Source organism: Impatiens glandulifera, chromosome 5 (genome assembly GCF_907164915.1).
Source record: "Impatiens glandulifera chromosome 5, dImpGla2.1, whole genome shotgun sequence".
Lineage (NCBI taxonomy): Eukaryota > Viridiplantae > Streptophyta > Magnoliopsida > Ericales > Balsaminaceae > Impatiens > Impatiens glandulifera.
The window spans coordinates 46,651,367-46,675,615 of NC_061866.1; the positions used below are offsets into that span (position 1 = coordinate 46,651,367).

Here is a 24,249-nt window from a genome sequence, read left to right on the forward strand (position 1 = left end):
TTAATATGTTCTTGATGGCTTGTTTTAAACATGTTAATTTTCGTTCTCTTTCTAAACCACCGAACCGTTAACCTTCCGGAATCTTCTACAAGCACTGCCATGGCTTCTTCTGTCTATTCCATGAAGAACCAACTCACGATTCTCCTCAAGACAGCCAAAACAAGATCGCAAATTCGAAAAATACACGCCCAGCTAATCACAACGAACCTTATTGGTGACCCCTTCATCGCAGGTCGCTTACTCTTTTTGCTTGCTTCCAACATAACCACAATGACATGTGCAGAACTTGTATTTTCTCAAATTCATGAACCCAATACTTTTTCTTGGAACACAATTATGAACGGCCATATTTCAACCTCAAACCCAAGAAAGGCTTTAGATTTCTTCACCCAAATGCGAAATAATGGGATCACGACAGATGCGTATACTTATTCATTTGTGCTCAAGGCTTGTGGGATTATTGGTGGGTTATTGGAAGGAATGGTTATTCATGGAGAAGTTGCAAAGACAGGGTTTTGCAGCAATGTGTTTGTGAGGAATGGTTTGATTGGGATGTACTGGAAATGTAAAGAAAAGGGTTCTGCTGAGTTGCTGTTTGGTGGATTCTTAGGTAGAGACTCTGCTTCTTGGAACTTGATGCTAAATGGGTACGTGGGTTGTGGAGACATGAATGATGCACAGAAGCTGTTCGATGAAATGCCCAAGAGAGATGTGTTTTCTTGGTCCATTATGATTGATGGGTATGGTAAGGTGTGGTCAAATTAGGAAAAATAAACTCCGATTAGCTTACACATTCTTATTATGCTATCTAACACGCCTGTAAACATTCATTTCAGAAATTAGGCGATGTGGCTCGTGCGCGTTTACTATTTGACTGCATGCCCGAGAGAGATCAAGTAGCTTGGAACTCAATGATTGCATCATATTCAAAAATTGGAGATATATCCTCAGCTAGACAATCATTTGACAAAATGGAGGAGAAAAATGTGATCTCTTGGAGCATCATGATTGATGGCTATGCTCAACATGGTTGTCCTAAAGAATCTCTGGTCCTCTTTAGGGATATGCTTAGGCAGGGGATCAAACCAGACAGTATGTCAGTAATGGGTGTTTTATCCTCTAGTGCACAATTAGGCGCACTTGATAATGGCAGATGGATACACAAGTATATCGATAGCAAGTCAATTTCAGACATGGTTGTTCAAACCGCATTGATTGATATGTACATGAAGTGTGGAAGCATCTATGAGGCTTGTCTAGTCTTCAAAGCCATGTCCAGAAGAAGCGTTCTTACATGGAATGTGATGATTACTGGTCTTGGCATGAATGGTTTTGGGAAATCTACCCTTGAGTGTCTCGCTAGAATCCTTCGAGAAGGGACTTCAATGGATGATCTGATTTTCCTCAGTATACTTAACGCCTGTGGCCTTGCAGGTTTTGTTAAGGAAGGTCTTGCTGTTTTTGATCTGATGAGAATTCAAAAGGTGGAACCAAAGCTTGAACATTATGGTTGTTTGATTGATTTATTAGTTAGAGCTGGACAACTGAGTGAAGCTGAAGCTGTTATAGAGTCCATGCCCAAGAACATGAAACCGAATGCAGCTATTTGGGGATCTTTTTTACTGGCATGTAGAGTTCATAAAAATGTGGCAATGGCGGAACGTGTAATTAAGATGCTTGTTGAGATGGGAGCTGATGATTGTGGAGCTTACATTCTTATGTCGAATATCTACGCAGAGGCTGGAAACTGGGAATGTGGGATGAAGATGCGGAGAATTATGGGAGAAAGGAACGGTAATAAGAAGAAAGAAGCAGGAAGGAGTGTAATTGAGATAGATGGGGATGTGGCGGAGTTTGTTAGTGGGAAAATGGTTGGTACTCGAAATCATCAACGGTTAGAAGAAATGCTAGTATCCTTTTCGAGTTTACCAATAGACGAACATGTTCAATTAATGAATGTCTGAGTAGAGAAGATATGGATACGCTAATGAAGATTGAAATCCTATTAGCAATGGCGCTGCTACTGCTGCTGAGAGGGAGTCGAAAGGGGTTTAGAGCGGTTGAGAGGAGGGTTCGAGTTTCTGCTCTCACCCAAAGTCGAAAGTATTTATCAAGAAACAACATAATCCAGCAGATAGGAGAACAATCAATTTTGTTGGTAACATTCATTAGTAGATAACATTTTCAGCTTGTTGATTTATATGCTTTGAATTGATTAATTCTTATCAATGTAAGGTATATATATCAAGATTAATAATAAGTTTAGATATATATTTATATTTACTTATCTTTTTAGTGTGCAAATTTTTACCCTTCAAAAGGGCATATAATTTAGGGTATCCAAATTGATTTGAATCTTAACTGATATACCGACTAAATTTAGGATATAAAGTTTTGATATAATAAAATCATGATTAGATATAAGTTTTATTTAAATAACCGAACTAATCTTATTAATTAAAATTACAATGTATTGGATCTTTTTATTTTGTTATAGATATACAAGTTTAATTATTTTTGTCTTTGTTTAATAAGAAAATTTGTTATTATGAATGTGTTTTTGTAGTTTATTTTGTTTGATTAATTGTTTTAAAATTAGTTAAAAAAAACTATAGAGGTATAGAATCGCAAAAATTATCAAACCAATTCGTATTCAATAAATCCAATTTGTCTATAGTATATGTCTTGATAGAGTAACAAATATAATAAATCTGAATTTAAATTTATAAAATATAGACTCAATTCTATCCAGGGATGGACCCAAAATTTCGAATTAGGGTGGGTTTGAAAAGAATTTAGGGTGGGCTTAAAATAATAACGAGAAAATTTTGAAAAAAATAAGTATATAAAAGTAAAGTTTTACCATATTTTTAATAATTAGATAAAAAAAATAATGAATTATATTAAAATTTTTTAAGAAATTAAGGGTAATGTCATATTTTTACGGGAATTTTTTTTTTTTTTGGTTGTGCTTTAGCCCACCGAGCCCTATATAGATTCGTCATTTCCTATCCTCGATTGGTTTTGGGAGATGGGAGTATGGGTTGGGTCATGATACTTACCTATTCATTTTGTTTTTTAATTATAAAGTTAGTAAGATTCTCTGAATCAAAATCCTAATCTTTTGAATTATGTAATAATTTATTATTTATTTTCCTCTCATGTTACTTTTTGGGTTGGACTGTGACCCTAAACATTAATATGAATTAAAATGACATGAATAATTAAGGACAAATGAGTTCCAATAATCATTTTGATCAAACATGCACAATTATATTAATCTCGCAAGCAAATTGACTGGTACAAAACAGACCAGTTTCAAACATATGAAGACATCCCTTACATTTGAGAGACCATGCCTCATTTATTCAAGAAAAGAAAATCAGGGAACAAATCAAAATACAAGAACATGAGTCAGGCAGCCACAGATCGATCGATGTAAGCCCAAGCTGACATGCATGAACACCCTGATCATCGTCACACACGAAACAAGAACAAAAACAAAAACAAAAAACGAAAAAGGACCCTTATTTAGTTGACAAAAGCACAATGCTTCCTTATTTCACCAGAACTTCCAGCTCCAATATTTCCCATCTTAATCATAGACTCGGCAAAGTCCTTAAAGAAGGTAGAACCATGAGTAGCAGATTGAAGTTTAACGTAGGATTTAGTTTGAGCATCGTCGAGAAGGGCGGCATCAGATTGAAACAATCCACGTCTCTTGGATACCAATGTGTAGTAATCGTTGTCAAAGGATTTAAAGCTCCCGGGGTCCATTTCCACGAAAGTGGTGTTGTCTCCGGGCTTACACTTTGCCTTTAGGTGGGTAATGTAGTTAGGATCCAATGAAGGGTCGGTATCACCCTTACCCGTAAAGTTGTACAATCTGTTGTTGAACGCAAAACAATGACCGATTCCAATTGTGTGTCCACCTGATAATTATTTAATCACACAATTATCGCAAAAGAAATACAATACATTTTATTTATAAAAAATGTTATTGCGTAGTTTGCATTACCCGAAAGAACGGCTAGGTCCTTGGAATTCAAACCTACGTTGCCAAAATTGCTCTTAAGCGACGATATGTTTGCAAAGGGAGATGGCAAGCCATTATCGGCTTCGGTCTTGATGGAGACTCTTCCATCTTTACGTCCTAAAGGCACATCCCAAAATGGTCCTTTTATCTGAAAACATAATTTTCATTAATGTTTGTTAGAAAAAAAATTGATTAGAAACATTTTATATAATTTGATCTAAAAATTAATCAAAAAAATCATTAACTTTTCAACTAAAAATGTTTTACCTAATTCAACTGCATCTTATAAAATAAAAATAGAATCATTTTACTTTGACAATTTTCAAAGTATTTGTAGTTGTGATGGTGATAGTGAGAAAATATTAATTTTCAAATAATCTCTACTCATACCAATAAGACAGCATCTCTAGCAACTAAAGCCAAGATGTCGGCACAAGATACAACACCGGGACACTTGCTCTCGACGGCGGTCTTCACCGCGTCAATCACATGCCATCCTCTTAGAGTCTGGTTTGGGATTGATTCCTTCTCGGCTTTATTATTCTTCGTGGAGTTTAGAAGTACAGACCCGTCACATCCCTGAAAATAAAATGTAACACAACATTTTTAAAAAAATTCTTATCTTATTAGAAAATAGTTAAAAAGAACAAATGAGATGAATTCAATTATACCCTAACAAAGCAATCGTGGAAATGCATTCTTAGTAATGGAGCGGATAGCGAGGGGGCTCGAAGAATATAATGAGCTGTGGTCTCTTTGACAATATATTCAATGGAAGGGCATGTTTTCTTGTAGTAGTCGAGTGTTAGACTCTGAGAATTTGCTACCATTAATGCAACCAAGAAAAGCTTGAAAATGATGGAGATGGCCATGTTCTTAAGCAAGATGAGAGATCTTCTTACTAATGATATGTTGGTTGATTGGAGAAGGTGGTATTTATAGCTAGGACTTCATGTATGTCCAATTAATCAATAGTACTTCTTTAATTTCATTACAATAATATATAATATAATTGTATCTAGGACAATAAATTAAGTTGCTACTTGATACTAGACTTGTCAACTAATTTAAAGGTCATTTCAATTTTCTAGTTAAAGGTAATCTTGATATTAAACAAAAATGTAGATTTGATACATGAAAAAGAAAAGATATATAGACAATAATTACAACATAATTGTGGTTAAAAGAAAGTCATATCATATATAGAATGATTTTAATGCTACTAATTAACCAATACTAAAATTCAACCACCATTACTATGTATAGACCCTATAAGAGACAATTTTTGATTGATTTCTGTTTCTGTTAATTAGTGAAAAATAAATGTTGGTGGTTGGAAATCATTATTGTTTACGAATTATTTACTTACTTTTATGTTAATAAGACGATATATTATGATTATCGTTGAATTGTATCGTTTTCTTTTCACCTTTGTTAAAAATGTTTGTAGTTGGATACATTTCCTCTATTTAACATATTTTTAAATTTAAATAATTAAACAAAAATGCAGTAAAAATTAACCCATAGTTAGTGGGGTACATCAATTAATTAATTTATTTATTTTTTCAATTTTCCATAACATAAGAAATAACAAGGGTATTAATTTATAAATATAGGGCCGGTCTTAAGTAAGATAATGTCAGCTAGGCGGCTAACTGCCTAGTGCTCCTTCCCACAGGCACCCACATTAAAAAATAATAATAAATAAAAAATATAACAAGGTTTAATTTCTAAATTAATCAACTAATTAAATTATGTTATTTTCATTAAAAATAATATAAATTTATTATATTTATTTAATAAAACATAAAATATCAATATATGCATTTTCTAACTAAAATCTTAAAGAGTTTAAAAGATTTGAATTATCATCAAGTTTTGATTTTATTTGATGGGTTGTTTATATTATGAGGAGCAGATAATCATTAGTTTACTGGTTTGAAATTAAGGAAAAATAAAATGATTAATTATTAACTAAAATATTGAATTATCCTTTCTTAATTATTAGTAGAGAGAATCTTAGTTGGCTCACTTATGCAAATGAGAAAGACAAGAGGAAGACCGAATATTTGTATATAGTCACCTTAATTAATATATAAAAATCCAACTGCTATTTAATTTAATAAAATAAATTATTTGAGAAAAAATAATAATTATGGAGTCGACCATGTTGTGTTCTGTATGCATGCTTGATTTGGCACTATCCATTTATGTTATCTTGAATGCATAGCTGGGGAAAAACTATTATTTTATTAAATATGATTAATAAATAAATTAGTTAAGCAATTTATAATAAAAAAAAAAAAATAGTATGATCAACTTGGACTACTAACTGCTCCAAAAGAAACATATCCAACTCCCCCATGCATGGGCAATTAAGTACAGTCTAAGATTAATTAATATTCATTGATCTGTAAAAGCTAATCATCACATTAACTTTTCCAAATATATTTTTTTAAACCCACATTAATAGCACACTTCAAATTAATAAATTTATGATGAAAAATCAAACTTTAAAACATTTAGCCTTAGGGTAGACTACATATTCTTCGATTTAATATATTTTCATTTAAAAATACTAATAAGTTTTTTTTTCTTAATTAATTAAGACTTTCGTCATATTTGTTGTCATCTCTGGCTCAAAACTCATTCTCAAACTCAAACTCAAATTGCAGTAAGTGTCATATTAAAAAATAATTTATCTCCAACCCGTTCTAAATCTGATGGTATATATATCAACATTCGAACAAAGATAAATTTCACTTTCGTTCAAAATCTTGGATAGAGATTTTTCCAACACATTAATTTGCTCGTCTTGTTCTCCTTCATCAATAATTGTTATTGAATTTAAATTAGTTTATTTTTAAAGTCATACTAAAAAAATTATGTGACTTATGAATCACTTAATTAAAATTTTAGTCTTTACACATATTGGTGTTATTTCAATTTCAAAATTTTCGACTCATCATTATAGTCCAAGAACGACATAAAATTGATTTTTAAGATATATTTTTTATTATTTGTAAATTAATATTTTATATTTAAATCTTATTTGATTCAACTAGAACTAATTTATTATCCAAAAACGATTATATTAATGTATATGTGAACAGTGCACCGACAAAAAAACAACTAATGTATAACTAAGAATTAGTTATAATAAAAATGACATCAAGAATTAATGGCTTTGGTCATATATTTATTTAAATGATTGGAGCAGTGGTCTAGGTTAAAAAATTCCATTTGAACAAGACAACAAGGTAGGGTCATGTAATTTCACATGCATTCTCAATAATTAACTTAATTAATTTATCATTATTCATAACTACTACGTACCATAATTTAATATCAAATATTATATTAAATGTTAATAATTATGTCAGATCACTCTCTTTTAATTATGATACTAATTAATAAAATTACTAAGAGTAAGTTTGGATTAATTCATTCTTAGTGGATTAGTAATTTGTTAAATGGAATATACGATTTTGAAAATCACGAGGACTAGGATATTCTCAGCATAGATATTGATTAAGATGTTTATCTCCTTAGTGAATAATTAAGATACAACAAATATAATTTTTTTATAACTAATTTAACTTTACTTAAAGTAATTAATTAGAAAATATTCTAAGGATGTTAAAGTGGAGAAGAAGAAAAAGAAAAAGTTCGAATTAATATTAATTTTAATATTTATATAAATTGAGATGTGTGAACAAGATAAAAAAACATAATTATTTTATAACTAATTTAACTTTAAGGAGCCTAATCTATCACTAGTAGAAAAAAAAAATTAAGCAGAGTAAAACACCTTGAAGAAAGAGAAAATGACTTCAGTAATCCGATAACAATAAATTCTATCGCAGCGTCTCGGTGATACGACTGTCGATAAAATAGGTTGTCGGGCATGAGAAAAGATTAAAACTTTCCAATCAACAATATATATAAATTCAGGACAAACATACGAATTCGCAAATTTATCTAATACGAAATGTTATATTCATTTAGCAATTTTCAATTACTTAAGTAAATTTATGGTGAACTCCATAAAATTAAGAATATGATATTAATTCTAAGATAACAAGTGGTCTTAACCTAACATCTAGCATCGTTATCAGTTAGATAGAGAAATAGTACATTTTTTTTATGGTGAACTCCACAAACTATCTCGATTTGTCTAAGATAGACCTCGACCAATGATAGACTTCTTGAGATTGGAGAAAGAGAGAGTCAATCTTATCGCGAGCAGGATTAAGCAAGCAGGATCGCCGAAGAAAAGAGAAACGTGCGGGAGCCAAGAGAGGAAGAAGAAAGAGAAGCGGCCTAGGGAAAAATATAATCTTATCACCGAGAGTATTCTTTCGCCCTTGGTAAAATAAATATCGCCGAGAAAGTTCTTTCACTCTCGGAGATCTTTCTCGATAATTGTTCATCTTTTACTCGTGAATACAAAATTATAGATGAAATTTTTTATAATCAAGATGTTAAAGCTATGAAAAAAAGAATATGTTATCTTATGTTATGTTGGAGAATTATATGAAAATAGTATAGAGTTGATTTCGAGACTTAATTAGAGTTTGTTTAGTGTAAATATTTTATTTTTGAAATAATATATTTTTTTGGAAAAATATATATATTTTTTTACTCTTTTTTATTTTTAACAAAGGTCATTTCATTATGGAAAAACAAATAGAAAAATAAAAAAAACTATTTATGAGCACATTGTCATGTGATGCTTAAGTTTGAGTAACATACACATTTGGACTGTTTTAGGAGTAAAGTAAAGATTACTCTAAATAACTATTAATTAACTTATCATTGACATTCATAATTATCTAATGGGTATCTTATGAAACAAAAGACATAAAAACACACTACTATTCTAACAATAGAGACACTCCCTATCTTTGATATTTGATCTTTCATTTTTCATTTTCTAAAATTATAATATATATATATAATAAAATTTATATATAAATATTATTAAATAAACAAAAAAAAAAAAACTAAGTAATGATATTTAATATTTTGATTTTTTTTTTTGTAAGATTAACTATTTTAATTTATATATAACTTTATTTATTTAAAATAGATAAAATTATTTTTTTCGTAAACAATTTTATTTAAATATATAGAATTCTATTTAAAATAAATACAATTCTAAATTTTACTAAAATTAATCATTTTAATTTTTTTTTTCGAATTTGTTAAATATTTATTGAATAAATAACAAAATAAAACGCTAAATAATAAAAATATATTTTAAATTAATAATTTTTTTTTTAATACTATAAACTTATTCTAATAAATATATATATATATATATATATATATATATTAAATAATAAGGTATCATAAATAAAATTATATGTAAATTAAAATTATTAATCTTATTAAAAAATTTTAAAGTTATTAATCATATTAAAAAATTCAAAATATTATTAAAATATATAAAAAAAATTAAATATTATGAAGTTATTTTAATAAATAAGAAAAAAAGAATTTTATATATTTTAAAAAAATAGAGGGTATACCTTAATGTTTTATCTATATTTTATACTTACCAAAAATTTCTGTATACAAAAAAATCATACATTTACCTTAACATGATTTCGGTATACCTTAATTTCAAAATAAAAAAATTAATACATTTTTTTTACCTTGATTTCGGTATACCTTATTAGTACTATATTTTTTGATACCTAAAAAACATATTAACTTTAAAAAAATTTATCTTGTCCAATTGAATAATATTTCAAGTATAATTATATTTTGATATTATTAAAAAAATTATATTTCTATAATTAAATTAATATTAAATTTATTTAATTCATAAATATTATTTCGGTATATCTAGATATACCAAGTTAGATTTCTTGAATTGATAAAATAAATAAGAACTATTTGATTGAGTTCTTGAAGAGAAAGATTGAAATAATATTACTGATTGAATGAATAATCTGTACAATAATTTATCTATTTATAATAGTAAGAGAAAGATTGAAATAATATTATTGATTGAATGAATAATTTTTACAATAGTTTATCTATTTATAATAGTAATAGAGAAATAATTAAATTGAGAAAATATTGGTTATTATATTTAGTCTATTAATAGAAGATAAATAAATAATTTCTCTTATTTATTTAATACTTTATCCTACCAAAATTTTAAAAATCTCATACATTTACCGTACCAATAATTTCGGTATCTGTATCATACCTTATATTTTTTCAGTATACCTTAAAAATTGATATTTTTAATATATTGTGTTAAGGTATTTTCGATATATCTATAATTTTGCTAATTTTTCCCACCCCTATATATATATATATAAAAATTGTTAATCTTACTTTAAAAAAATATAATATTTTATTCTTAAATATCATAATTTATTTTGTTGGTGTGTATTTAACAATTATTCTAAATAAAATGTATATAATAATTTTTAATTACTTGAATTGTCAAATTGGAGCACTTTATTGGGCAATTAAAATTTCGGACCACTCTTTTAAAACTTCACACTTTGAGGATCATTAGTGTTAAAATTATACCTAACTAGGTTTTGCCTTAATTGTTTTAAAAGTCGGATTATAAGTAAATAAAAAAAAATTATGTCTCACTAATTTAGTGAAATGACATTTATCTTTATTTATTTACTTATAAATATAACATATATAATGAGTTAATGCATGTTCAAACCATTTATATAGTTAATTTCAACAATAAATAGTCTCAAATTGTGAGGTTTAAGAGAAAAATCTTAAATTCAAATTGACCCCAATTTGAAAATTTGACAATTTTTAATTAAAAATAAATAAATTATTATTTAAAAAAATTTTATTTTAAATTATTGATTTTAATCATCATAATATACATAAATTAAAATATTAAGTTTATTAAAATTTAAAATAAAATTAAAATTTTATAATATTTTATTGCATATTTTTTTGAATTAAATGATTTAGTGAAATATACACATGTTAAACAAGCATATTTTAATTAAAATAAAGGTTTTGTGTTGCTAGGTATATGCTTAGAAACTTATAATAGAATTATGAAGAGATAAAGGTTTATAGTTGCCGTTGTAGATACCTGATCTAATCCATTAATGCGCATATTTAACCGTTTAATGGGCTTTGACCTAGAGTCCATTTAGTTTTTGAAAAAATATCTATGTTCATTTATTCAATTTCAAAATAATTAGAAAATTGATAAGTTAAATGACTCAAGTTGCTCAAAGTACTGTTTGGGTTTGAATTTGATGATTCAAGTTCGAGCAACTCGTTTAATATTAAACTTGAACTCGAGCTCATATAATACTTGATCGAGTTTTTGTCAAGTTTTTTTGAGCTTATTAATAAATAATATATTTTTATTTTTTTAATATTAAAATTTCAAATAAATATTTTTTCTTTACAAATATTTAAAAATTTAATTTTAATTCAAATTTTTTAAATCAAGTTGAACATGCATGTAAATAGTCCAGTCCAAACTCAAATTTATAAAATCGTTCTTGAGTTCGAGTCGAGCTCCACTGCCTTGTCGATGTATACTTTATCTATTAAATACTTATACATTATAGTCCCTATACTTTTATACATATATTTAAACAGGTTACTATACTTTGTAATAAGTGCAGAACTTTATTTGATTCTCTGCATAAACAACATATTATTATAATAAAGAAATTAGCAATTTATAATAAACACTTATCTCAATAATAATCTCAAATGCAACAATAATATATTCAAATAGATTGTAATCTCATATGTAAAATATATTTACGTTTTATATCAAATATAGATGAGCATTTAAGGGCACCAGATAAAAAGAGAAGTAAAAATAATTAAAATTATTCACTAATTGTAACTGATCGAACACACTTAAAACTCTTATAGGCAAATAAAAAATGTTTCTTACATATCTTAAATATAAGAAAGTTAGATAAAAATAATATTCATGTTTTTTTTTTTCTCTCTTTTTTAAAATTATTAGTCTAAATTGACAGTTTTTGGAATAATACTTTTCTTAGTTAATATTTCTCACCTTCCAAGAATTGATAAGGTTATACTTCATATCCCTTGGCTATATATATATATATGCTAGCATTTGCTTTTTGGAATTTTGTAGAGTTTTAACCATCAGCAATAAGATATTATTAATAAAATTGAAATATTTATATATTATTTATAAAATTTGGGACACTAATGTTTTATATATTATTAATAAAATTGAAATATTTAAAATGTGTTGTGTATGCTTGTTTGTTGGGTATTCTGATAAATATTAAGTTCAAACCCCTTTAATTTAACTATAATTTATGTATTCCTTTACCCGACTATATGTGGGTAGCCTGAATATGAAAATTATTGAATTTATGATAGACAAATCTAAATAAATTTTATTCTGTAGAGTTTTAACCATCAGCAATAAGATATTGGCTTTGTTGCCATGCCCTAAGATTCAATTGAATTGTTGTCTGCCTAAAATCATGCAAAAAGATTATGTCGCAACATAAAATTATGAGAAAATGACACGATTTCATTAACAAAATTTAGGTTTATTTTCTAATCACTCTTTGCTAGTTCCTCTTGAATTGTAAAGGTTAACAACAATTCATCAAGCAAATTTAAAAAAATTACGAGGCACGTCTCTAATGGTTCTTAGACATTTTTTTTTATCAAGATCATGGTGGGTGAGATTCAAATTGCACTACTAAAGACCTTAAGGTGATTCAAATTGCAGTGTTGTTTGTTACTTTCTTAGCTTTCACTTGAAGTTGTCAATATGATGTTATAAATTTTATTCTCTAACTTAAAAATAGTGGATTATATTTGATATAACTTATTATATATCCATGTTGTGTCTGATTTGAGTATGCAAACATATTAAAAATGAAGGTTTAACTTAGTATGATAGTTCAAGTATTAGGAGTTATTGTCTAAAAATTTATAGATCGCGAGTTTAAGTAGTTCTTCAAATTTCTTATTATTTCATTAATCTTTTCGTATATGTTTCAAACTTTTCAATTCCACGTAACTCTTTTTGAAGACATTGTCGTTGAACATGAACACCAAGATAACATATATCCTAGCACTTACAATGTTTGTGAAATTGTACCCGAACAAATGAAGTTAAAAATATATATTTTAAAAGTTGTTCCTAGTTTTCTCTTGCCCTATTGTTAAATATTCAAATATAATATAGAGGCTCTAGAGAGAATTATCTTTATATCCCAATCATTGCATTATTTCCGGTTAGCTAGATTTTCTAGTAGGGATTTTTTTTAGACTTGTTCTATCTCGTCTTTGAAATCAACCGGAAATAATTGCATTAATGAAATATCTTTATTGAGTTTTTAATTGAAAAAATGCGCAAGAATTAAATATCTTCTTTATTATTGGGTTTTAAAATTTTTGCAGATTGTTCAAACTATTTAGTATCATCTCATCGACATTTTATTTTGTGGTTTAAATTTTCTAAATATTATTTTGATTTGCTTATAAATTGTTTTAACTTCGGCTTTGTAAATAATGAAAAGAGATTTTTCAACTTAAAATAATAAGAAGTTAGAAAAGGTCATTAACAACAACAATGCAAGCCCAAATTCATTCTTTCTATATCTTTTCTATCCAACTTAATTGCATTGTTATGAAAAGAATGTAATGTAGAACTAGATTTTACAGTATTTATCTCGTTTGAATCATTAAAATTAAACGTGTGATGTAACTTTAATAAAATAAATTATTACCCAAATTCAAAAATCAACATTATATAATATTAAACCTACTTAGTTATGTCAAAAAAATTGGTTTAATAAACCCACCAAAGTACGTATCCCAGTATTAAGAGTCGTTTAAGAGATCATAATGTCACAGGTTCAATTCTATCGTTTAATATTAATAAATTGATTGAGTAACCACCCAGACATAAAATACAGGGTAACATCCATAAGTTGTTAGAAGTGTAGTTGCTAAAAACAATTTAATTAAAAACATTCAAAATAAAATAGTAAAATAAAATGCATTCATCATCAAGCATAGACAAAGAAAAGTGAAAAATGGCATGGTTTTCTCCAAGAGAACTGATAATGAAAAATAATTAAACAAAAAACAATCTAACAATAGATAATCAGCTTTATGTATAATTTTAAACATTCAATATATTTTTATCAATAATGTAAGAATATGTATTAATGTAAATAAATGTGAAATCAAATAATTATAAATTTTTAATGTTAAAGAAATTAAAGCAAAAAAAATGAAATGATAGTTTATTGAAATACAATCTTAGCTTTAGAAGATGTGGAAGGACATTTCATTAAAAACAGACTTAATCAATTGTTGACTATCCAATCTTCTTTGCAAAACTAATGTATTCATAAGAATCTAAAAACCCTTTCAACCTAACCATCCTGATAATTTAAGAAAAGAATGCATTTCCGAAAGTTGTTCTTCCCAATATTTATCGTCAGTTGAGTCATTCATCTGTTGATATAATTTCAACTAATCAATTCCAAACACAAACGGATGATAGTTCCATTGGGATAAGTTCCAACGCAAACTGAGCTGGAAAATCAAAAGGAATGGTTGTGAAATCGAGGTCGGGGATTGAAGAAAAGACGTTCTTCCATCTTTGTGAAAGGATAATAGTTTGGGCGGCGAATCTAATCGGTTAAAAGCGGAGAATATCGTGGATGATATGGTCTGGAAGCTTGCTGATTCGATCGTTAGGGTTCATCGTCATCATAAGAATCTTATTTTTGGAAGATCTTGATTCCATGATCGATTGATTGATGAAGAGTGTTCAATCCAAACCTTTTCCAAAGAATTAGGATTTATTTAGCTTTGCTGCCGCCACTGTCAATACGCCTTTATAAATTATTCCTGTAAAACCGTTACCAAACCTATATATAGAAACTTATACTATAAAATATATAATATTTTTAAGAGAAATGATTAGGTGAGGGAATTTGGTAAGAGAATGATGTGGCATAATCTTATTAGTTGAAAAAATCAAATAATTTCTCTCTTTTTTCTCTTTCCTTCCATTTTTACATTTTCCAACCAATGAAGGTGATGCCACGTCATTCCCTCACCAAATTCCCTTACTAAATTCCCTCACTCTATCACTCCTCTATATCTATTTTCCAATGAAGGTGATGCCACGTCATTCACTCACCAAATTCCCTTACTAAATTCCCTCACTCTATCACTCCTCTATATCTATTTTTAATATTATGAAGTTATTTTAATAAATAAGAAAAATAAAATTTAATTATATTAAATAAACTACAAGTCATCTAGTAAAAAAATTAACTATCTCAAATTTGCAAATATAAATAAAATATTTTTGATATAAGTATATTTCACAATCTGATCTTTAATTTAGTTAAGTAAATATGATATTGTTTCAAAAATAATTATAATTATATACTATTTACAAAATAAAGTTATCATAAAATAGAATGATTATTTTAAAACTTCATCTAAAATCTTAAGGTTGTTCGTTTATGGATTTTTTTTAAAAATTAAGAGAGAGAAAAATTGAATGATGGGTGATGATTTTGAGGAGGTAATGATTATTTTAAGTAAAAAGACTTAAATATATTGATATATATAAATAAAATATAAAATAATAATTTAAAATAAATGATATTTTAATATTTTAGTTAATGAAATGATTGATTTGAAAATTAATTTTGAAAAAATTAAAATAAAAACTTATAATGAAAAAGGCCTTATAGTATAAAATTTTCAAAATCAAATAAAATCAATGGTTAAAATTTTAAATTAATTCTTAAAATATTATAATTTTAAAAAATGTTACAATATTATAACATTTTATATTGGAAAAACAAATTTATAATTATTGATCAAAATAAAGTTATTATTTATTCAAATAAATTAATTTTGTAAATATAATTTTTTATAGTGTTATCTATTTATTATTATTTTTTAATTAATTATATATATAAATTTTAAAAAATAGTTAAGGCATAAAATCCTTAATTATGTATATAAATAATAATATATAACTAATATTTTTTTAAAATTAAATTTTTATAATTTCAAATAAATCTGAATGTTTCATGTTTACAACTATTTAACGATTTTAATTAACTTGAATTAAACATCATAATCATAATATAAATAAATTTCAAAAATAAAATCATAACAAAATGTTAAGTTTAAAATTTTAACCGATCTGGCTATTGATATTCCTGCACAAAGTTAACCCGGGCATATTTAACATATAAAGGGTGAATTTAAGTTTTATTACTATTTAAACAAACTTTAGAAAAATATAATTTTATAAGAAATCTCTTCTTCTTTTTCTAAAAGAAATAAAAAAAAATTCTGATACCAGTTGTTTCATTAAGTGGAATGGGCCCAGGCCCAAATGTTTACAAATGTAGTCTGATATTATCAATAACTTGTTTTTCAGTTTTAATTTTTATCATAACTTGAAATATTTTGATATTTTAATTAGATTTTTACAATTCCATACCTTAGTGGAATATATATGTTCAACAAAACTTAATTTTGCAAAACAAAATTTTAAGACTAGATCATATGCGACAGAAAGAAGTGGCATTCGACAGTGTTGCTGACTTTACTTCATTTAAGTTTCGACATATATTTATTTTATTTTAGGTAGAATGTTAGAATAACTCTTGTAGTCATAACACCCACTTCAATTTACTACAATTTAAGATCTTTTAAATTTATAAGTAAGAATTGAATTCGTAACTTTACTCTTGACATCTTGAACTAATTAAGTAAAATATGATTTTATTATTATTTATTTTTTTATTAAAGAAAAAACATAAAATCACATCAGATTTTGGACCAATCAACTACATATGTCCAAAACATTGTCTCCATGTGATGTCAATTCTTTACTAATTCAACCATTACTCACAAATCATCATTAATAATTCAAACAGGGATCTTCATAAGATTTAAAATTAACACTCAAGTTTATTAAGTTTTTGAACTTAACAATATTTTTACCTTTTCCTATCTTGACTCATTTATTGAAACTTTGATTTAACAAATTGAATGTAGTACAATGGCTTTAATTCCCCCGTTATTTTAACATTTTTTATAAAAAAAATTAGAAATCCTTTGCTCTCTTATATGATTCTTTTCACCGGACTACAATTAAATTTATTAATCTTGATATTATAAAATTTTACTTAACTATCTTTATTTAATAATACATTTTTTCTAAAGTTTTCTAAGAAAATTTGTATTACTAAATAAAGACAGTTAAGTAAAATTTTAAAATAGGTTTAGGACTGCAAAAACTTATAACCCTCATAATTTTTGTTTGGTTTAAAGTACAAAAATATATAAATGATATATTTTTGGGTTAGATATATAATATAAGAATATGCATATGGTAGACAAAAAGTTAATTTTATCTTTTTACAGTTTGGATTTTATTTTTATACTTAATTACTATAATAAATTTTAATTTATTTATTATAATAATTTATTTGTATCATTATTATTTAATATTATTAATTTTTATATTTAATAATCAATGAAATTTTAATTAATATACAAAATTAATTCTAATATATTTTTTATGTGAATTATATTTATTTCGTTTAAATGTTATTAATTGATATTATTAAAATAAATATAAAACCAAAATAGTAATATAATAATTATGAATTAATTAAATTATAAAAATTAGTGATAATAATAATTGGTAAGATTATCATTATTTTTATAAGTATAACTTTTAATAATGATATTACAACAATATATATATATATATATTTAATCTATTGTATAATAATAAGTTATATATAATAATATTAATAAAGGTATAATTGAAAATTAAAAAATATTGACTTCAATCATTAAAAAATTGTTAACTAATATAGTTTAAACGACCAAAGTGATTTCTAAATTATTTAAGATTGTAAATTTAAAATTATAAAAATAGTAAAAAATTACCTTAACTAACTTACTAATTTTCTTTAAAATAGTAAAAAATGAAAAAAAAAAATTGAAATTTTAACTTTACCATATAGAATATTTGCCACCAAAATAATCAATCATGCACATATATAAATATCATAGATTCAATGAAAATGAAAGACAACTAATTTATTTTTTATGAGATTAGCTTATTCATTGAAAGAAATTATCATGACCATGTTGTCATGATCCATTAAGAATATGTGCACCTCACATATATAATTAGACATTGTTTAATTAAATCGTCAATGCTATAGATAATTAATGGTTGTTAATAACATGACTAATGACCTAATTTTATCCTTTAAAATTGGTTTAATCCATTTGTAACCCCTGAAATCAAATCAATTTTTTAAGTGTTAATAGTCCATGATTTGGACATATGATCAATGGAATAATGATAACAACTACATATTACGTACCATGTTTATCCAACACTTAATTAAGATATGCCATAGTCTTATTATTCACTAGAAAATTTGTGTTTCATGCGTTTCCTACATTAATAAAAAAAAAATGTGTTAAATTTTTTGAAAATATTAAATCATATTAATAGCAAAAATTGAAAAAACTTGCCATTTCAAAAGATACGAAGATGAGAAAATTTCAAACAAACTATTTCTTCCAATCAAATTTATAATTCATTGATTGGGGACAAAAGGGTGAGTTTCAAACAAACTGTCGATTTTATTTTTTCTTTTGTTATGTTTTTGAGATTTTTTCTTTAAATTGTTCGGAATATTCGAATTCACGATCATGTGACAATGAGTTTTAATTTGTGCTTTGTCCACTGGATTAATTAAACGAGATATCTACTTAGGTTTGATATTAATTAGAGTTATATGTGCTTTTCTAAATGATATTTTTGGCTTGCAAATAGTTGGCATGATTTACCACAAAGACATATGATATGGATATTAAATAAGATGGTCTGATTAATTAAAGGATATATAAGATAACAAAATCTATTAAAAAATTGCTTGATATTCTCTCCACCTATATCTTTATAAATTTAACTGTTCCATCTTCATCCTAATTGTTAGATCCAAACAAAACCTTAATACACAATTCAAAGGGTAGCTTATCTACAAAAGTTAGGCATTAATGATGTCTTACATAATAATTAATTTAATTAAGCTCATGAAAATTTGTTAGTTATTTGTCAAATCATAGGGTGTGACTTTTCTCTATGTTTGTCTTTCATAAACCAATAATAAAACCTAGTATGAAATTTTTTAAAGAAATGTCATCAAAATTCTTAACAAAATACATTTATCAAAATGGCTTGTTTTTTTACACATAATTAAAGCACTCCCAACGAAATAATGTCGTTTCACATGATAAAATAAAATTAACAATCTTTCCAATCACATAATAAACTTATGTGGAAAAAAATTGAAACATAATAATGCAAATCATGTCATTTGGTGACATATATAAGTTAATGAACAACCAAAACAAAAATAAAGGTCAAAATTAAAGCTCTTTTTATAGACCTTAGTTCAATTTGAAGTTCAACACTTTTCTCACATTGTACATATATAGTTTATTCAATTATAAAGTTTTTGAGTCTTCTTAAACATTGATTTGTTGTTCACGAATCATTTTTCTGTGAAGAATATCATTTTCTAATTTATCATTGTTGTATGTAAAAGTTAAAATGACTCTACATCTCCACTACAATTTAATAAATTCTAACAAAATAATTTTTAAAAAAATAATTCATAGTCGATTTGTTGAAAATTTATTATATAGATTCATTTTTTGAATTAAGAAGAACTAGCATGACACCCACATTAATTGTGAAGTTTCTGAACTTTGAATTGAGTTGTAAAATTAGGTTGGAGAAGAATGAAGAAACTGATTGAGAAAAAACGTAAAAGACTTTAGGAGTCTTCAATCCTTTTATTAATGTAATAAATCTGTTACAGTCCCTGAATTATCTATCAGGTTTTAATAAGACTATAAACTTATAAAAACAAACATATCAACATATTTTCACATCCCTCCCTCAAGATGAACATCCCTTAAGTTCATCTTGTCTCTAAGATTAACAAAAGGTCGAAATTCTAAGGGCTTTGTAAAAATGTCAGCTTGTTGAATTTTTGAATATACATGTAATGGCTGAATAAAACCTTGTTTGAAACTGTCCCTCACAATATGACAATCTATGTCGAGATGTTTCGTTCTCTCGTGGAAGACTGGATTTTCAGTAATATGTATTGCAGCTTGATTGTCGCAGCGTAGGGGAATCGGGAGATGGACTGCAGCATTGAAGTCTTTCAGCAAAAAAGTGATCCATTTCAGCTCACATACAGTGGTGGCCATGCTTCGATATTCCGCTTCTGCAGTGGATCGTGAGACTGTGTTTTGTTTTTTTGTTTTCCAAGACACCATGGCTCCTCCAAGTTTAACACAATAACCTGTAAGGGACCTCCGACTGTCTGTACAAGTTGCCCAATCGGCATCTGAAAAAGCCTCAAGTACACTATTAGTATTACAAGAGTAAAACAGTCCAAGTGAAGGCGTGCCTTTAAGGTACTTGACAACCTGTAAGGCAGCCTCCCAATGGACTTCCAGCGGTTTCTGCATATATTGACTTAGTTGCTGGACACTAAACCCGATATCTGGTCTTGTAAAACTCAAGTAAATTAAACGTCCAACAAGCCTTCTGAACATCTCTGGTTCAGCCAATTCTGGACTATTTAATTCATTGAGTTTGATCCCTTTTTTCATTGGGATATCAACTGGTTTACATCCAGTAAGACCTGTGTCAGCCAGTATGTCAAGAATATACTTGCGCTGATTTACAAATAAACCAGCTTTAGTACGATGCAATTCCAACCCTAGAAAATATTTGGCTTCGCCCAAGTCTTTGATTGTAAATTTTTTATCAAGATAATTCTTAACATCATTTATAATTTCTATAGAATTTCCAGCAATAAGTATATCATCTACATAAACTAACAAGGCAGTAAATGTTTTTTCAGTTTTAAAAATGAATAAACAGTTATCATTAATTGATTGAACAAAACCAAAATGAATTAATTGTTTTGAAAACTCTTTATTCCACTGCCTTGAAGATTGTTTTAAGCCATAAAGGCTTTTGTTTAGATGACATACCAGATTTCGTTTATTTATTTCTCCCGTTAATCCTTCTGGAATGTCCATAAAAACATCCTCTTCCAAGTCACCGTGGAGGAATGCATTGTTTACGTCAAATTGCTGCAAAAACCAGTTATTAGCAGATGTTAAAGCAAATAAGATTCTTACCGTGACTGTTTTAGCAACTGGGGAGAAACTGTCGTGGAAGTCAATGCCGTCTTTTTGATTGTATCCTTTCGCCACTAAACGTGCCTTGTATTTAGCAATCGATCCATCTGGATTCAACTTGGTCTTATATATCCATCTACAGCCTATCGCTTTCTTCCCTTTAGGAAGTTGAACTAGACTCCATGTATTATTTTCTTTTAAAGCTGTTAATTCATCATCCATAGCATCTTTCCAATGTTTGATTTTTACAGCTTCTTTAAAATTTTGTGGTTCTTTAATAGTGGATATGTTTCCTAAAAACTCTAGGTGTTCAGCATTCATACATTTAGTCGAATAAGGGAATGTGTTTGGAGTATATGACTTATCATTGTTATTTGTATTTGAATTGACAACATAATTGTCAAGCCAAGTAGGAGGCTTTCTATCCCTGCTGCTTTTTCTTTGTTGTTCTTGTGGATGAATCAATGAGTCATTTAGACTAGGCTGTGTAGATGTGTTTGACTCAAAATTTTGATTTTCAGTTGGATGATTATCAAAATCATTTGAAATTAATGGATCATCTTCACCATATAATTCTGATTCTTCATCAGAATTATCAAAAAAATCTACATTTGTAGGGTTTTGAGGTTTTTTCACAAAAATATTTTCTTTTTGATATGGAAAAATATTTTCATGAAAGGTTACATCTCTTGATACAAAAATATTTTCATTTGAAATATCAAACACTCTATAACCCTTCTGTCCACATGAATAACCAATAAAAATACATTTTTTTCCTCTTGGTTCAAATTTAGTTTTGTAAGGAAAGTTATTTTTCACATAACACAAGCAACCAAACACCCTAAGATTTGAAAGATCTGGACTTTCTTTATACAATTTAAAAAATGGACTCTCCCAATTTAAAATTTGTGAAGGGGTCCTATTTATGATATGTGTGGCCATAAGGATTGAAAATGGCCAAAAAGTTGTGGGTAATTTGGCTTGAAAAAGCAGAGAACGTGCTACTTGTAGTAAATGTTGATGTTTTCGCTCTACCACCCCATTTTGTTGTGGGGTGTAAGGGCAAGACTTTTGATGAAAAATACCATTTTTTTTAAAAAACTTTTGACATTCATAACTTAAGAATTCACTACCATTATCTGTTCTTACTGTTTTGATTGATGATTCAAAATGTGTTTTAATCATTGTATAGAAATCAATAAAAGTTTGACAAACAATATTTTTTGATTTAATCATATATGTCCATGTGAATCTTGAAAAATCATCTACAATCGTGAGCATGTAAGGACAATCAATAAAAGATGTGTCTTTATAAGGGCCCCATATATCCATGTGAACTAGTTCAAAACATTTTGTAGTTTTAGACATACTGCACTTAAAAGATAACCTTTTCATTTTAGAGATAGGACATATATCACAATGAAAATTCTCATTTTTATCTAAATTGTAAGCATGCTTAAGTGCTATATCAGATAGATGACCAAGTCTTCTATGAATCAACTTGAAATCATTACATGTGTTATACACTTTATTCCCTAATTCAGTTTCTAGTAAGTAAAGGTTCTGGAAAAGATCTCCTCTGCCTATGATCGTATTGTCATTAACATCCTGCAATAGACAACCAGTAGAAGAAAATTGACAACTAATATTGTTCCTCTTGGAAAGTTTTGAAACTGAAATTAGGTTATATGTGAAACCTTGTACATGCATAACATCATATAATTTTAGTTTTGCAGAAAGTCTAACATTACCTATATGTTTTACATTTTTAGATGTTCCATCAGGTAAGAATAAAGGCACACTATTTATCATCTTAACATCAGTCATCAAACTCAAATCAGAACAAATATGACAGCTAGCACCACTGTCTACTATCCAAATAGGTTTTTCTTTATTATTACTATGCACATTTAGACTACAAACACTAGCAAAATTTTGATTAGAAGACATACCTTCGTAGTACTTGTCTTTACCTTTTCCTTGAGTTTGCAGCCCTTTTATGACTTCCTTCACCACATCAGCAATTTCAGTGTTACTGAATTTAGAATTCTGATTTGATGATGATTCTGGTTGATCTTCACAAAAGGAAAATGGATTATTCACTACAGTAGTTGCTGCATTTGCAGAATTTTTTGTCTTCTGATCTCGGTTTCCTTTCCACCATTCCGGATAACCTATGATCTTGAAGCATCCTTCTTGAGTATGTCCTTCCATCCTGCAATGTGTACAAAACATGTTTGTTGTTCCTTTGTTGTTGCTTCTTGTCTTGTTGATTACTCATTTTCCTCTATTGTTTCGAGTATTATTCTGACTTCTTTGCTGATCAAAATTCTCCTTCATAGACATTGCAAAACTATCTGTTTGTTCATTCATTAAAGTCTGCACTTCCCTTTGTCTTTCAATGCTAAGCAACATGGCATAAGCACGATTTAAGCTTGGTTTTGGGTCCATGAGGAGAATCTGTTGTCTTGCGTTATCAAAATATTCGTTCAATCCCATTAAGAATTGTGTCAGCTTGTTTGATGTATCAACTTGGACCACCAATTTCGTCATTCTGCAGCAGCAAACAGTTCTTGGTTCACAATCGCATGCTGGTAGAGGTTCTAAGACCATCAATTCATCCCAGAGTTTCTTGATCTTGGAAAAATATTTTTCAAGACTTAATGTACCCTGTCTCAGGTTACTAATGGCCTTCTGGATCTGATAAGCTTGTGGACCGTTGTTTTCTTGATATCGTTCTTTGATATCAAGCCATAAGTCCAACGCTGTGGTTGTGGAAGAATAGTTTGATTTAATCTCATCCGACACAGTGTTCAGAATCCAAGAACGGACTAAACAGTCCATCTTTCGCCATTTATCAAACACTTCTGATTCTTTTGGTACAACTAAAGATCCATCAATAAACCCTAACTTTGATTTCGCTTCTAGCGCTAATCGCA

General features: G+C 27.5%; 2 protein-coding genes across 2 annotated transcripts; one reads left to right on the top strand and one right to left on the bottom strand.

The window, feature by feature from the left end:
• The first annotated feature begins 34 nt into the window (after positions 1 to 34).
• LOC124939798 (pentatricopeptide repeat-containing protein At3g29230-like) lies at positions 35 to 2,260 on the top strand. Its single transcript, XM_047480245.1, has 2 exons — positions 35 to 750; positions 837 to 2,260. Exons 1-2 carry the CDS (start codon positions 100 to 102, stop codon positions 1,962 to 1,964), a joined length of 1,779 nt encoding a protein of 592 aa, XP_047336201.1. The 5' UTR covers positions 35 to 99; the 3' UTR covers positions 1,965 to 2,260.
• A 964-nt stretch (positions 2,261 to 3,224) lies between these two features.
• On the bottom strand, positions 3,225 to 4,918 carry LOC124939885 (peroxidase 27-like). Its single transcript, XM_047480341.1, has 4 exons — positions 4,708 to 4,918; positions 4,427 to 4,615; positions 4,019 to 4,184; positions 3,225 to 3,932 (listed from the first exon to the last, which is right to left on the bottom strand). Exons 1-4 carry the CDS (start codon positions 4,906 to 4,908, stop codon positions 3,532 to 3,534), a joined length of 957 nt encoding a protein of 318 aa, XP_047336297.1. The 5' UTR covers positions 4,909 to 4,918; the 3' UTR covers positions 3,225 to 3,531.
• Between the last annotated feature and the right edge of the window lie 19,331 nt (positions 4,919 to 24,249).